The sequence below is a fragment of the Leptinotarsa decemlineata genome, unplaced genomic scaffold, assembly GCF_025532065.1.
Source record: "Leptinotarsa decemlineata unplaced genomic scaffold, Ldec_3_MD MMD2_tig00001973_RagTag_RagTag, whole genome shotgun sequence".
NCBI classification, from domain to species: Eukaryota; Metazoa; Arthropoda; class Insecta; order Coleoptera; family Chrysomelidae; genus Leptinotarsa; species Leptinotarsa decemlineata.
In genome coordinates this window covers 2,597,130-2,614,374 of record NW_027412572.1, presented here as the reverse complement: position 1 = coordinate 2,614,374, position 17,245 = coordinate 2,597,130, and the positions used below count along the sequence as shown (strand labels likewise).

Below are 17,245 nucleotides of genomic sequence, written 5' to 3'. Positions count from 1 at the left end.
GGTATTGACGAGACACCGGTGTTGCCCTACGCTCCGGGGGATATTGAATCCTTTGTGGGGAATGAGAAGTGCCGAATTTATTGGTACTATTCGTTCCCCACCCTCAGGCTCATACAAGCTAATAAGCCTGATGTAGTCCTTCTCGACCACCAGACCAAAACGATATTTGTCTTGGAGTTTTCAGCTCCTGGCGAGACGAATATCGTCAGAAAAGAGGAGGAAAAACGGATAAAATATCGAGATTGTCTCTTCGAACTGCGAAGACTCTATCCAGATCACTCTGTCAAGATGGCTTGCCGCACTAAGGCAGAAATCTTAGCCGCACAGATGCAAAAGGCTGTCATTCTTGGCTCACTACGTTTGCTCAGGGCACATGACTCTCTGACCCAATGATCATTTACCTCACGGTGAGGGGATTGGTCATTGGTTGATAATGCTGGCGCGCCCTCCCGAATGTATCGGGGCTTCGGGGGATAGGGCCTGACTAGCGCACACTACGGTGAAAAAAAAAATAGGTCTTTGTTCCCTGTTTTTACATCATCATGAATTTTGTCTAAGTTATCCAAAGAGTATATATCTGTTGTATCTTCATCAAATAATTTAACTGATCCCTTTAGAAGTAAATTTGTTATTGAGTTAATACCGGGTGATTCTTTACGGTGGCTCACCCCTATAACTTTTATTATTGAAGATAGAAAAACGAAATTTGGGGGTTGTGTATTATAGTTCTATTAACATTTTTTGACATATTTACTTGCTTTGCCGTACTTCCGGTTTGACCGGAAATGACTCCAACTTTCGACTTTTAAATGGGACATCCTATTTTTACTTATTTCGATCGAAAATGACATTCTAAATACAACCATACTTCACTCGTCAATATTTGACAAATGAAATCATTTTTATTCCAATTTTTATTTATTAATCTTGAATGACATGGATCATGAATCTCATTCTCGATCGAAATAAGTAAAAATATATATGATGTCCCATTTAAAAATCGAAAGTTAGGGTCATTTCCGGTCAAACCGGAAGTACGGCAAAGCAAGTAAATATGTCAATATTTAATAATAAAACAGTTATACGGGTGAGCCACCTTAGAGAACCACCAGGTATATAAAAAAAGGGAGTGCACCAAGAATAGATGTTTGTTTGAAGGTGAATCACAATGTTTCTTGATGAATTTCACTAGTTCGGACTTCCATTGTCTACTATATAAAATGATTTGAAATCCCTGAAACAACTAAAAAAGAAGAATTGAAAATGAATAGCTGAAAATAACAATTATATTAACCAAAATAAACCTGAAATGAAATAATAGTGAAATAAAATACAAGTAAAAATAGAACAACTGAATAAATTAAAATAAAGAAATGAAAAAAGAAAATAAAATTAAAAACTGGAGAGATTCCAAGTCACGTTAGTTCACGACGTTTCGATTGTTAGCATCTACAATCGTCTTCGGGTGATGACTGGACTGATTCCTCCGAGAGATGACTATTTATAGGTCGTTCGAGTACTTTCACTTATCCCCGCTTTCCATTTTCCGCTTCACTGGTTGCGTGGGAGATGACCGTTTTGGCGGGAGTTGGCCATTTTTCGCTTGATGATGGGTTTCCATATGTTGCGTATTTCTACGCTGGCTTGGCTGAATACGTTGTTGGACAACATGTATGCGGCTTTCTTGAATTTTCTCCTAAACCAATGTTCCTCTCTGTGCAAGATCTCAGCTTGGCACCATTTGATGTTGTGTTGATGGGTCCAAACATGGTCTGCTATTCCTGATTTGCTGGTTTCCCCTCGCTGTTTGTGTTTCTTGTGCTCGGCAATGCGAACATTCAATGGCCTCTTAGTTTCACCAATATAGGATTTTCCGCACTCACAGGGTATCCGATAAATGCAATTCTTGGAATCGCAGTCCGCGTATGGTGGCCTGGTTATCGTGAGGCTGCTACGGATAGTGTTACCGGATCTGAAGCAGGTTCTGATGTTGTACTTGGAAACAATTCTTCTTATCCTCTCCGATAATCCTCTGATGTAGGGAAGTGCAAGCACTGGTTGTGACGGCTTCTCTTCCTTGCGAGGCTCCTGCTGTCTTCTAGCCAAAGTCTTTTCTACCATCGCTTTGGAGTAGCCATTCCGTTGAAGATCATTTTTGATGATGTCTAGTTCCTTCTCGAGATCTTCCTTCGTATTACAAAGCCCAAAAGCACGGTCTAATAGAGTCTTGATGATTCCTCTTTTAGTCGATTGATGGTGGTTGGATTCGTGGTTCAGATACTGTCCCGTATGAGTGGGTTTTCGGTATACAGATGTTTCCCACTTAGTGTCGGTCCTCTTCACCAAAGCGTCTAAAAACGGCAATTCGTTGTGGATTTCTTTCTCTATTGTGAAACTGATGGAAGGTCTCATGCTGTTGATGTGTTTCAGGAAGGCATCTAGTTCAGTATTCCCATGGTTCCATATTATGACGGTGTCGTCAACATATCTCAACCAGACTCGAGGTTTCTTGTGGGCTTCTTCAATGGCCAGAGTGTCAAACCACTCCATATATATGTTGGCTATGACTGATGAAAGTGGCGATCCCATTGGCAGTCCCTCATCTTGTGTAAAGAATTCGTCCTTCAGTTGGAAATAACAGTTTCGTACACAGCATCCTAGTAATTCCATGATTACTTCTATAGGTGGATTCGTTCTCTCTTTCAGGTTCCTGTCTTCGGATAGCTTTCTCTGTACGATTTGAAGTGTTTCTTCGACCGGAACGTTGGTGTGAAGGATCTCTACGTCGAAACTAATTAGTTGATCTTCCTGTGTGACCTCAATTGACCCTAGTAATTTGACAAAATGTGAAGAATTCGAGGCATTTTGTCGAACTACTAGGGTCAATTGAGGTCACACAGGAAGATCAACTAATTAGTTTCGACGTGGAAAGCCTTTACACCAACGTTCCGGTCGAAGAAGCACTCCAAATCATACAGAGAAAGCTATCCGAAGACGGGAACCTGAAAGAGAGAACGAATCCACCTATAGAAGTAATCATGGAATTACTAGGATGCTGTGTACGAAACTGTTATTTCCAACTGAAGGACGAATTCTTTACACAAGATGAGGGACTGCCAATGGGATCGCCACTTTCACCAGTCATAGCCAACATATATATGGAGTGGTTTGACACTGTGGCCATTGAAGAAGCCCACAAGAAACCTCGAGTCTGGTTGAGATATGTTGACGACACCTTCATAATATGGAACAATGGGAATACTGAACTAGATGCCTTCCTGAAAAACATCAACAGCATGAGACCTTCTATCAGTTTCACAATGGAGAAGGAAATCCACAACAAATTGCCATTGTTAGACGTTTTGGTGAAGAGGACCGACACTAAGTGGGAAACATCTGTATACCGAAAACCCACTCATACGGGACAGTATCTGAACCACGAATTCAACCACCACTCTATTAGACCGTGCTTTTGGGCTTTGTAATACGAAGGAAGGTCTCGAGAAGGAAGTAGACATCATCAAAAATGATCTTCAACGGAATGGCTACTTCAAAGCGATGGTAGAAAAGACTAGAAGATAGCAGGAGCCTCGCAAGGAAGAGAAGCCGTCACAACCAGTGCTTGCACTTCCCTATATCAGAGGATTATCGGAGAGGATAAGAAGAATTGGTTCCAAGTACAACATCAGAACCTGCTTCAGATCCGGTAACACTATCTGTAGCAGCCCCACGAAAACCAGGCCACCAAACGCGGACTGCGATTCCAAGAATTGCATTTACCGGATACCCTGTGAGTACGGAAAATCCTATATTGGTGAAACTAAGAGGTCATTGAATGTTCGCATTGCCGAGCACAAGAAACACACACAGCGAGGGGAAACCAGCAAATCAAGAATAGCAGACCATGTTTGGACCCATCAACACAACATCGAGTGGTCCCAAGCTGAGATCTTGAACAGAGAGGAACATTGGTTTAGGAGAAAATTCAAGGAAGCCGCACGCATGTTGTCCAACAACGTATTCAGCCAAGCCAGCGTAGAAATACGCAACATATGGAAACCCATCATCAAGCGAAAAATGGCCAACTCCCGCCAAAACGGTCATCTCCCACGGAACCAGTGAAGCGGAAAGCGGAGATAAGTGAAAGTACTCGAACGACCTATAAATAGTCATCTCTCGGAGGAATCAGTCCAGTCATCACCCGAAGACGATTGTAGATGCTAACAATCGAAACGTCGTGAACTAACGTGACTTGGAATCTCTCCACTTTATATTTTTATTTTCTTTTTTCATTTCTTTATTTTTATTTATTCAATTATTCTATTTTTACTTGTATTTTATTTCACCATTATTTCATTTCAGGTTTATTTTGGTTAATATAATTGTTATTTCCAGCTATTCATTTTCAATTCTTCTTTTTTAGTTGTTTCAGGGATTTCAAATCATTTTATATAGTAGACAATGGAAGTCCGAACTAGTGAAATTCACCAAGAATAGATCTTTGCGGTACCCTATTTTTAATGAAACAATTTTGACAGGTTTAAAAGTTACTATTGTTTTTTTTTCAGGTTGACTGAAGTCTTGGGGAGAAGGAAAGCACTGGAAATGCTTCTGACTGCTAAAGTGTATACTGCTCAAGAATGTTTAGATATTGGTCTGGCCTATAAAGTGGTGAATACCGAAAACAGAGTTGCGGAGGCTTTAGAATTTGTGAGGACTTTAGTAAAACACCATTATTCTCTGGTGCAATCTTACAAGGAAGTTGTGGAAGTGGCAACGACAACAGATTTCGAAAATGCTTTGGATTTCGAGAAAGATGCTTTTAGTCCAAAATGGGGTTCGGATCTCAATCGTGAAGCCTTGAGAAAAAAGATAAAACACCTTTCGAATTAATCAGGGCATTTCTGATGGGTTTCAAGAACACCAAATGATGTTCCGTTCTTATTGTAGTGTTTATGGCCCTGAAAAAAAAATTTGGCCTGCGAATGTGAAGAATCACGTGCTATTCCGGATGAAAATATTTGTGAATGCCATGGCAATATTGTAATCTACGAAGTACCGATGGTTCCCCTTCTCATTTCATCTTCCACTTATAATAATGAAAAGTCAAATAAACTATAGTGTCAAGATATTTTACCAAAATATTTATTGTCTTTATCCAGTTCAGATAAACAATAGACATTTTATGTGATGTAATTCGGCGATAAATTCACTAGCTGACCCGGCAATAGTATATTGTACAACAAATGAGAATAACGACATATTTCTCAGGAGCGCAAATCAAGCAATTGAGAAATATGTCACTTTCTAACGCATTGAACACTGTACTTTTTCTACGGTTGCGTTGTTTTCAAGTATTGAAAATTAAAATACATATACAGTGTAACCCATTTTTAATGGAAACACCCCCCTAAAATTTGAAGTTGTCAATCGATTTTAATAATTTTTTATTTAAATGTCAAGTACTGAAAGGTCTACCTTGGGACAAAATTTGATATGTTTATTGGAGTTTCAGGGCATACTACGATATTTTTTCTTAGTCGAAAATCGGGATTTTTTATTAGCGATTTTTTTATTGAAAAAATCACTACTCCACTGAATTCAGAGTGCCTCTAAATATGTTAGACCAAAATTTCATGGGAAAATATTCATCATTAACAAAGTTATTACAACTCAAATATTCGAAAATTCACACAGCTACAGTCACAATATATCATTTTTTTTATGATTTCAACAATGTGCCGCCAGATGAAAAAAAACAAATAGCGTAAATATTTTTAATGAAAATAACGGAATTACATTCACACAATTCAACTAACAATGAAGCAAAAAACTTTAATAAACGTAACTAATAACTAATTATTGAAATGTTTCGATTCAGTGCAACAATTAATTCTAACTCATATTCTAGTAGCCTCTACTAATCCACCACGTATTTCGATACATGTGTCGTAGCGCTTTGACGAATGTTTCTGATTACGTTCCTTAGTTCTTGAGGGCTAATATCTGCACATACCTGTCGAATTCTTGCACAAAGTTCATTTCTATCTCTTGAGCGATTTTTGTAAACCTTTTGTGTGAGAAGTCCCCAGAGAAAAAAGTCCGAAACTGTGAGGTCTGGAGATCTGGGTGGCCACTTTATAAACGGACTACCACGACCTATCCATCGGTTTGGAAAATGTTCGTTAAGCCATTGCCTCACAGCTCTGGCATAACGAACTGAACACCCATCTAACTGGACAATTAAATTTGATCGTTCATTGATTGGCAGCTCGTGAATAGCATCCCAAAACTCTGTGTTTAAAAATTCTAGAAACCTCTGCGCAGTAATGTTTTCCTCGAAAAAGAAAGGACCAATAATTCGTTCCTTCAATATCCCACACCAGAAGTTGATTTTTTAGGAATACTGGCTTTTAGAGTTTATCACCCAGTTAGGATTATCCGCTACCCAATAGCGACAATTCTGTGATGACACTACTCCATTTGTAGTGAAAGTGGCTTCGTCGGTATATAAAATATTTTTTAGGAAATTTCTTTTGTTTAAATATTCCCCTTGGGCCCATAAAAAATATTCCAGGCGTCTTGCTTCGTCGCCTTCTTGAAGTGTGTGTAAAAATTTTGGCTGGTTTAATATTCTTCGCCTTGATACATCTCCGAATAGTTTCTCGTGGAATATTCAAATCTAAAGTGGCATTCTTTAAATTGGCATTGTGATTATTTCCGAAATAATCTAAAATGATCATTCCTGTCATTCCTGTTTCGTCTTTGTACAGGATCACTTTTTATCATCATTAATACTGCACCAGTTTCATTGAATATTTTATTTATTTTATTTACCGTACCGCAGCTAATACGAGGACGATCTGGATGTCTCTCATTAAATACTACACAAACCTCTCTAGCACTTCTCCCGAAAGGCGTACAATTTCAATTTTCTCTCTTACGCTCAATCTTGTAGCCATGACACAAAATAATTCGAAGAACTGTAAGGTGAATATTGTTGACAATAGTACACTTAAATCTTTCACAAGTGTCAAACTGTAATATCATTTCCATGGCAACTAAGATTCAAATTGAAATATTAGGTCTTAGTTTTAGTTAATTTGCGTGAAAACTTGAATGTAATTCCGTTATCTTCATTAAAAATATTTACGCTATTTGTTTTTTTCTTCATCTAGCGGCACTTTATTGTTGAAATCATAAAAAAATATCTCATGGCTATATCTGTTGATATAGGGTGTTTTTTGTAACTGTTAGCTGTGTGAGTTTTCGAATTTTTGAGTTGTCATAACTTAGTTAATAATAAATATTTTCTCATGAAATTTTGGTCACACCTGTTTAGAGGCACTCTGAATCCAGTGGCGTAGTGATTTTTTCAATAAAAAAAATCGCTAATAAAAAATCTCGATTTTCGACTAAGGAAAAATATCGTAGTATGCCCTGAAACTTTAATAAACATTTCAAATTTTGTCCCAAGGTAGACCTTTTAGTACTTGACATTTCAAAAAAAAAATATTGAAATCGGTTCACAACTTCAAATTTTAGGGGGGTGTTTCCTTTAAAAATGGGTCACATTGTATAATAATACTTGTATGTCAATAACTCATTTTCATATTTTATTTAAAATAGAAATTAACAGTTATATTTGAACAATTTTGTGAAGCAATTCCTGGTAGGTCGTTTTGTTTCAATATGTTTTCGGTAATTGAAATATTAGCTGCGGTCGAAGTAGAAGTTGATGGGGAAACGTACTGAGCTTCCACAGCATTCTTGTGTTCAGGTTCTAATGGCGCTGGAGGCTGAATGGATTCTACTATACTTTTTGAAATTTCCATTTTGTTAGCTATGCAGTTGTCGATATGAGATTCAGCAACATTGCTGGATTTCCAACACCCATGGCGTTTTAAAGTTGAAAGATCTGCCTCTGCATTAACTAAAATAGTCGCAGAAGACCTTCGGAAACAGTGGCCAGTATATAATTCAGGGTTCGGTAATTAGTCTAATTCACATGTACTTTTTTTTGTAACATTTTTCAGCCCTGTCTAAAAATTACGACCAAGGTGTCATTCGATTCGTATTTTTGCCTAGAAAGTTTAAGGAAAGGTCCGAAAACGTGCCGATAAAAATTACAAAAGTTATAAACAATTAAGTGAAAAAAAATGGGGCTTTAGTTTTTTCTTAATATCTCGGAAAATTTAAAAAATTTTGGAAATTTGAAAAAAGATTTGAAAAGATCAATGAATTTGCGTAAAAAAAGTCCCGACTCCCGAAACTGTATCTCGATTATTTATAATTTTTACAGAGCCCTGAAAATAGAGCCAAAAGCGGGTAGTCTGGCTTCTGCGCGCCTTTTGTCACTCTGACATAAAACCAAAAAAAATCATTTAAACATATTAAATGTAAATATTAAGGAATGAAAAAATTCATGTAATGTTGGGATACATCAATGAATAATAATCCACAGTCAAAAAATTTTTATCCCAATTTTAACGTTAATTATAAATTTGTTGATCAATAACTTTTTCTGAATTGAAAGTTAATATAAAAATCCCTATAATTATTGAACTAAAACCCTGGCATTTTTTTCCTTCGGTGGAGTTATCCTTAATAGGCAAAAAAATAGATTACCGTTGCCAAAATAAAAAAATTGTTATTTTCTATTTTTTTATCAACAATTGAAAATTATAATTTGATAAAAAATACATCACAATTTTTTTTAAAATTTTTTATCGTTTCAATGTCACATGGCTAAAAACTAATTAATAATTTTCTTTTTCATTTTTTACAGCTATTGTTAATACATTTATTATAAACAAATTCATTGTTTATAAGAAATTCGAAAATTATTTTTTTGCATTATGTTATTTGAAAAAAAAATCATGATTTTTAGAAAAAACATGGTTTCCTGAAAAAATTTCTTTGTTGCTAAAAAATGCGTTTGTTGAATAACAATCGTTTTTTGCAACTAAATATTAAAATTAAGGAACCGTTTTTTTAAATCACAAATTCTATTGTTCTTTAAAGTTTTGAAAAAACTTTTTTTTTATTCTTTTTCTAATTGTTTATTTAAAAAAAATGTTATAAACAAATTATTTTTTTTAAATTTTTTATTTTTTCAATACTTTGTTCTATAATGAAAGTAACTGAGTTTTTTTTTAATTCATTCTATTTTTTATGAAACTTTTAATATTTTGATACCTTGATACTTGTCTTTTTCATTCGCTCCTTCGCTTTTATAACTATAATAACTTTTGAACTATTGCAGTTATGACAAATATGCTTAGAGTCTTTTTTGTTCATTATGAATTTATTAACAATTCAAGCTTTTTACTAAAGTTGTAGTCCTATTATTTATTCAATTATTGATCGTTATTTATTAAAAAAAGAAAAATTTCAAGTTTTCAGGGAATTTACTAAATCAAAAACATACTGAAAGTTATTTTTAAAATTTATTAAATCATGTTTAGTACAGTTACAAGTTTTTTTATAATTTTTATTATTTTTTTTGTAATCTTTTAGATCGTTTTAGTGGCGGTGGCTCATCATCTGTGGTTTCTTCTGTATTTTCTTGTCGTGATGTTCCTTGAACCTCCTCCTCTTTGACTTCTTCAAGTATCGGTTCACAGTATTCTTGAACTCCTACTGGTAAATCTTGATGATCATTAAGGTCGTCTTCATTTCCATCGGGATTACTATCGATCATGATATCAGTATCATCATTGTCATCATCAAGTGATGGCCTTGTACTATTAGAACATGTTTCACCTTTACAATTTTTGCATAAAGAAGCCCAGATTTTTTACATCCACATCGATTATTACACTCTTTTATGCATGCACAATTAACCAGCTTAAGTAAGTCGTCAGGCGCCAGTTTTTCCGTTGTTTTTATCGGCAGGAACATTGTTTCAGATTTGATCCAACCCCAATCTTCCGGATTTAAATTATAATTACCAATCCAAAACTGAACTTGGTAATACGTCCTAAATGAGTGTAAATGTGGTGCTATTGTTGTTGGAGGTAAAGTTGCTAAGTTGATCGCAGTCTTTGATTTCGCAATCATACTTAAAAATCGAGAAACACGACACTGGCCTGAATTAGTATCGAATTGACCGTACAATGCCAGCATAATTCGCTGCGAATGAAAAAAGACAAGTATCAAGGTATCACCATATTAAAAGTTTTATAAAAAATAGAATAAATTAAAAAAAACATAGTTACTTTTATTATAGAACAAAGTATAAAAAAAATGTTTATAACAATTTTTTTTAAATGAACAATTAAAAGAAGAATAAAAATTTCTTTCAAAACCTTAAAGAACAATAGAATTTATGATTTAAAAGAAAACCGTTCCTTAATTTTAATATTTAGTTCCAAAAAACGATTGTTCATTAACAAACGCATTTTTTAGCAACAAAGAAATTTTTTTTAAGAAACCATTTTTTTTCTAAAAATCATGATTTTTTTTAATTAACATAATGCAAAAAAAAATTTGAATTGCTTATAAACAATGTATTTGTTTATAATAAATTTATTAACAATAGCTGTAAAAAAAATATTAATTAGTTTTCAGCCGTGAGACATTGAAACAATAAAAAATTAGAAAAAAAAATTTGTAATGTATTTTTTATAAAATTATAATTTTCAATTGTCAATAAGAAAAAGAAAATAACATTTTTTTTTATTTTGGCAACGGTAATCTATTTTTTTGCCTATTAAGGATAACTCCACTAAAGGAAAAAAATGCCAGGGTCTTAGTTTAATAATTAAAGGGATTTTTATATCAACTTTCAATTCAGAAAAAGTTATTAATTAACAAATTTATAATTAACGTTAAAATTGGGATAAAAATTTTTTGACTGCGGATTATTGTTTATTGATGTATCCCAACATTACATGAATTTTTTCATTCCTTAATATTTACATTTAATATGATTGAATAATTTTTTTTTGTTTTTATGTCAGAGTGACGAAAGGCGCGCGGAAGCCAGACTACCTGCCTTTGGCTCTATTTTCAGGGCTCTGTAAAAATTATAAATAATAGAGATACAGTTTCGGGAGTCGGGACTTTTTTTAAGCAAATTCATTGATCTTTTCAAATCCTTTTTCAAATTTCCAAAATTTTGAAAATTTTCCAAGATATTAAGAAAAAACTAAAGCCCCATTTTTTTTCACTTAATTGTTTATAACTTTTGTAATTTTCATCGGTGCGTTTTCGGACTTTCCCTCAAACTTTCTAGGCAAAAATACGAATCGAATGACAACTTGGTCGTAATTTTTGGACAGGGCTGAAAAATGTTACAAAAAAAGTACATGTGAACTAGACTATAATAAGGCGATAGACATTTGAGAATCAGTCTGAAGTTCAGTTACAGCTTTTGGGTTATTAAACATTCGGCACAAATTTGAGGTACTATTCCTTGGACTATTCTAAGGATATTTTGCCTTTTGACGATTTTTAATAGGGCGCTTTGTTTCGAACAAAGGGAGCGAAAAAGAATTTCGACAATAACAAATCATTACTAAAAACGGAATTGTTAGATTTTTTATTATTTGCTAGGTCCAGTGTATTACACTATACTTTTATTTCGGCTACGTTAATAATTTTAAAATGACCAAAATTGTTGTTGTCAAAGTTTTTTTCGCCCCGTATCTTCCAAACAATGCGTCCTATCAAAAATCACCACAGGACAAAATATCCTTAGAATAGTCCAAGTAATAGTCATTTAATTTTTTGCCGCATGTTTAATAAACACCCTGTATTGGCAGTGAAGTAGTGAAATAAAGTTGAGTTCAATTATACAGTGAGGTGAATTGGTGTCGAACTCACGAGACAAAACACAACAATATTTCCAGACAGGGTGTTTTTTTATTATTAAGTTGAATGAAAAATCCATAGATTTGTAACAAAATATAATTTTGAATAAAAATTCATAACAAAACAACTGGGCAGTTCTTGAGATTTCCTAATTATGTGTATGATGAGTCTATGGTTTCTGGGTCAGTGCAATAGCTTCTGGTATGGTTTCCTTTGATGATGGAACTTCTTTCGTGAATATTAAACGATATAACAACGCTCCGAAAAATCCTGCAGCAAGAGGACCAACCCAATAGACCTGAAAATGGCGGATATTTTCAGTACGAACATTTAAATACAGAAAATTTCTAATTGTTAGAGGTTCAGACATGAATTTTAAAAAAGTGAAGTCCGAAATGATATGAGAAAATTTGATATGAAAATATGATGAGAAATAAACAATAACCCCAATGAAAAATTACTAATTACTGTTATCTGAAATAGAAATGAAAGTATGATAATTACAAATATAAATGATGGTTTAATTTGTTTTAATTTTGAATTTCATGGCAAACTTGGCGAAAAGTGAACAAGATGCATAACTCCGTTATTTTTTGTATTAGGATGAAATTTTTAATAAACTTTGAAGTTCACGAAAGAGTTAGCAATCGATGAAGGCAGCCATACACAAGGTGTCTCATTTGAAAACATACTTTTTTCAATAAATCGAGAACGCAATATTCAATTGATTTTCTGTTAACACCACGGTAATCAACAGAAAAACAAATAGTTCTCTAATCCAAACCAACTTGTATCTTCGATAATGAAGAAGTTAGCAATAGTGCCTACTTAAATTTGATCACCCTGTATATCCAGTCGACTTTGTGACTTACCCAATGATCTTTCCAATCCCCATTCATCAAAGCTGGTGCGAAACTTCTTGCAGGATTCATGTTTGCTCCAGTATAAGGTCCCTAGAAAAAAACATTTCATTTTAATCGAAGATAATCAGCTATAGAAGTAAAAACGATTATAATTTCAGGGTTCCTTTATTGCTCGAATTCATGGAAGTTTCCAAAAATTCCTGCTCTCTCAAACATCAGAAACATGAAGAATTCATAAATTATTTGAAGCAAAGAAAACTTACAGATAGTGGACTGTTAACAAATAAGGTGAAGATTCAAATTTCGCGGGCTACGAACATTAGATTAGTGTTTTTTTTTGTTGGTACACTCGTCTCGAAGATATTAGTCCGGTCAAATTAGACCAAAAAATAAGAGTAAAGCTACCTAAATTCCCATCAAGCTGAAAATCAGTAGGATTGTTTGAATTATGATTAAAAATGAAATTTGAAAGTTCCACATCTTTCTCCTGTATGGAAAAATTTTTATTCAAGGTCAATGGTCAAAAAAAAATGAGTTTTTCGCGATTTTCAGCAAAACGGTGAGTTTTATCATAAAAATACATTGGACAAAAATTGTAGATCATAAAATTATCTACTAAAAATAAATCAATACTTTTTTTCCCATTAGCTACCGTATTTGAGATATAACGATTCAAAAAGTGTAAAAGTTATAATCGTCATAATATGCATGAGTACGCCACGTATATACATCTCTGTAGTTTTAATATATGTTGAAATATTTTTATATTATTTTCCTACTCTTTATTGTTGTTTAACGAACATCTCGTGTAAAGAATTCGTCCTTCAGTTGGAAATAACAGTTTCGTACACAGCATCCTAGTAATTCCATAATTACTTCTATCGGTAGATTCGTTCTCTCTTTTAGGTTCCCGTCTTCCGATAGCTTTTTGTGTATGATTTGGAGTGCTTCTTCGACCGGAACGTTGGTGTAACGGCTTTCCACTTCGAAACTAATTAGTTGATCTTCCTGTGTGACTTCAATTGACCCTGGAGTTGATGATCGGTTTAAGTGGAACGTCCTTCTTGTGGATTTTGGGTAATTTATACAAGTGAGGGGGCTTACTGTAGTGCGGTGATAGCGATGATCTTTCCTTGTCCGAAAAATAGACTTGTGTTTTTTCAAAATCTGGTACAACTGGTACGATTGTAGTTGTAGTTTACAATAATAAAAATAATTTCAAATGAACTATAACACCACTCCATATATATGTTGTCTATGACTGGTGAAAATGGCGATCCCATTGGCAGTCCCTCATCTCGTGTAAAGAATTCGTCCAGTTGGAAATAACAGTTGGAAAAAATAATTGATTATTCAAAACATCTTGGACTTGAACTAAATTTTGAAAAATGCGAGTAGATTACTTTTTCAACTCCGAATAATATTTCCGAATCCATTTTGAAATTGGCTCCTGGCATAAGAATTTTGGAAAAGTCTAAACGGAGTCTTCTGGGTGCTCCTCTCTGTAGAGATTCACTTTCAGAACATCTTCGAGAAAAACGGGAATCACTCAAATTGCTGACCACCAGATTGAAGGAACTTCCAAAACACATTGCATTTTTTCTTTTGAATAATTGTTTGGCGATTCCAAAACTCATGTACGCCCTCAGATGATCCCCCACTTGGTCAAGTCAGTTAGAGCTTGACGAATTTGATAATTTACTCCGCCACACGACGGAATATGTTACAAACAATCATTTCAATAATGATTCATGGCTCCAAGCAACTCTTCCTGTAAACCTTGGCGGATTAGGGCTACGTTCGGCTTCTTCCTTAGCTTTACCAGCGTTTCTGTCATCAGTCAATAGTGTTTCCGATCTTATCGATTCCATCCTTCCTTCCATATTTATCAATATCAAAGACGTTTTTTATTCTGAAGGTGAATCACTTTGGCATGCTGCAACTAATATTGCTCCTCCTACAGATAAAAAGAAAATACAAAGTGTATGGGACCGACCCCTTCTGAACATTATAAATGATAAACTTCTGAAATATACAAGTGTATACGATAAGGCTCGTCTGAAAGCAACAATGATCAAGGAATCGGGTGCTTGGCTGAATGCTTTACCTGTTGCATCTCTTGGAACACTATTAGACGATGAATCTGTCAGAATAGCAGTAGGACTTAGGATGTGTACATCTATTTGTGTTTCTCATACTTGTGTTTGCGGTAGCATAGTTGATGAGAAAGGTACACATGGTTTGAGTTACAGGAGAAGTGCAGGGCGTATATCTCGACATCACCAAGTGAACGACATATTGAAACGAGCTATGTTGTCAGCGGATGTTCCTGCAATTCTGGAACCCTTAGATACCAGTCGAGATGATGGTAAACGACCAGATGGCATGTCTCTCATAACATGGAAATACGGTAAACCTGTGGTATGGGACTTTACTTGCGTTGACACGGTCGCGGCTTCCCATCTAGCCGAAAGTTCCAAGTCTGCTGGAACTGCAGCATTGTCTGGCGAGAAATTGAAAAGGAAAAAATACCAGAATCTTGGAAACAACTATCTGTTTCATCCAGTAGCGGTTGAAACTTTTGGTGTTTATGGCCCGGAGTCTCTGTTATTCGTTCATGAACTCGGAAGGAAAATAGGCCAAGCAACGGAAGATCACCGTTATACCTCTTTTTTGATAGAAAGAATAAGTATTGCTATTCAACGTGGCAATGCTGCTTCAGTACTTGGAACTATTCCTCCTTCACATAATTTTGATGAGATCATGCATTGCCCTAATTTCAGTACGGAACTGAAACCTCTTCGAAACAAGCCGAGATATGTGGATATTTATCAGTCTCCTATCAAGGTTAATTCACAAGTGATTGATCCACCTTCTTCTTTTTCAGTGCGGTCAGTGGACTGAGTTGCATTCCTCGTAGAACTGGTACCATTTCAGTGGAAGCGCTTCTTGAATCGATCCCTCTACGAAACCCTTTTTCACTTGGAAGGATCGATCGCAGCTTGAGAAATGGTTCTTATGGAGATTCTGTGAAACGTGTTCTTCCTTACGAATCAGTAGAGAGTTGTCCTGAAAATCTAGAGAAGAAAATTGAATTGGATAATTTAGGAAACACTTGCTACATGAATAGCATTTTACAAGTGTTGTTCATGACGAAGAATTTCAAGAACGAAGTTTTAATGATGAACGAGAACGAGAATGTTTCCTGCTTATTCATCAAACTCAAACAACTGTTCATGCAGCTGCAGTTTCGTAAGAAGGTATCATCTTTCCCTCCAACCGATTTCCTGGAGTCTTTGAAGTCCACTAGATACTCGTTAGGACAACAAGAGGATTGTTCCGAATTCTTGGGGTTCTTGTTGAATACTCTTCGTGAGCAAAACAATATCAAAATCAATACTCCCAGCCGCTCTGGACTGAATGATTCCGTACAACTCATCTCGTCTTGTGTTTGTAAATCTTTTGCTGGAAAAATTCTCACTTTTTTACTTTGTGGTAAATGTTCAAGAAGTACTGAAAACTTATGAGAATTTCTGGAACTTCATCTAGCTTTTCCTAATACGACTAATTACCAGTCCGTGCAAAGCTTATTGTTAAATCATCTGAAAATGTAATTTTTAACAGGTGATGATCGACTGTATTGTCAAACATGCGCCAAACTAACTGACTGTTATAAGGAAACAAGTATAGCTGAGGCACCAGTGAATCTAATAAGAACACTGATGATTTTCAAACAAGACTCAACCTCTAACGGAAACAAGAAACTCTTTGGAAGGTTCGAAATAGATGAACATTTCAACCTAGCAGACCACTGTTATAATATTCATGCAGTCATAGTTCACTGTGGTTCTGGCGTTGAATTTGGTCATTATTACGCCATGGTCAAAGAAGAAACATACTGGTTTAAGTTTGACGATAGTCGTTTCACGAAGTGTTCTATCGAAGCATTGAATTTATTGGAGCCTCTGGAGACACCCTACATTTTGTTTTATGAGAGAGAGGACATTGTTAGATCAAGAACTTCAGATGATGTGGTGCTGCAGGTTTTTCCGGGTTTTCCTGCAGCTGAAAAAGCAAATGCGCCACTGGAATCAATGAAGTCGCCCCGGAGCGCCAATTAATTTTTATTGTTCTATTTATTTTATTTTTATCGTTGTTTTAACACATTGTAATGATTTTATAAATATATTTTCTAACACAGTTATTATTATTACAAAGAAATTTCTGAAAACGGTGACTGTAAATTTCTGGATTGGTTGTTAGATATAGATCCAGAAGACTAGCATATTCTTCATCACGGCCAGGAATCCTGGTTGGCTCATTTGTAATCTGAGTTAGTCCACTGCTTATTGTAAAAGCATCTGCTTCGCAACTTTGTTTGTCGATAATATTTGAAAATTTGAGTCTTTCGATATTGTGGACATTGAAATCATCGAATATCTCACAATGCGGTGTTACTTAAATACAAGGTTCATTGAGTGAGTTCAAATATACCTATTTTTGTGAAACTAGGAATCCAGAAGATGAATTGGCCTAAAAATAAACAGCAATACTTTCACTGAATT

The 17,245-nt window shown here is 35.0% G+C and overlaps 2 protein-coding genes across 6 annotated transcripts in view; one reads left to right on the top strand and one right to left on the bottom strand.

The window, feature by feature from the left end:
• LOC141482811 (ethylmalonyl-CoA decarboxylase) overlaps positions 1–5,131 on the top strand; it is a 29,966-nt gene extending 24,835 nt beyond the window's left edge. For all 4 annotated transcript variants that reach the window (XM_074176669.1, XM_074176672.1, XM_074176671.1 and 1 more), the window contains one exon: positions 4,569–5,131. In XM_074176669.1, coding sequence (XP_074032770.1) covers positions 4,569–4,893 — 325 coding nt within the window. In that variant the 3' untranslated portion in view covers positions 4,894–5,131. The remainder of the gene's footprint in view (positions 1–4,568) is intronic.
• A 6,766-nt stretch (positions 5,132–11,897) lies between these two features.
• LOC111516350 (aquaporin AQPAe.a) overlaps positions 11,898–17,245 on the bottom strand; it is a 46,156-nt gene continuing 40,808 nt past the window's right edge. For both annotated transcript variants that reach the window (XM_074176665.1, XM_074176664.1), the window contains exons 5-6: positions 12,690–12,770; positions 11,898–12,115 (exon numbers count right to left, since the gene is read on the bottom strand). In XM_074176665.1, coding sequence (XP_074032766.1) covers positions 11,987–12,115; positions 12,690–12,770 — 210 coding nt within the window. In that variant the 3' untranslated portion in view covers positions 11,898–11,986. The remainder of the gene's footprint in view (positions 12,116–12,689; positions 12,771–17,245) is intronic.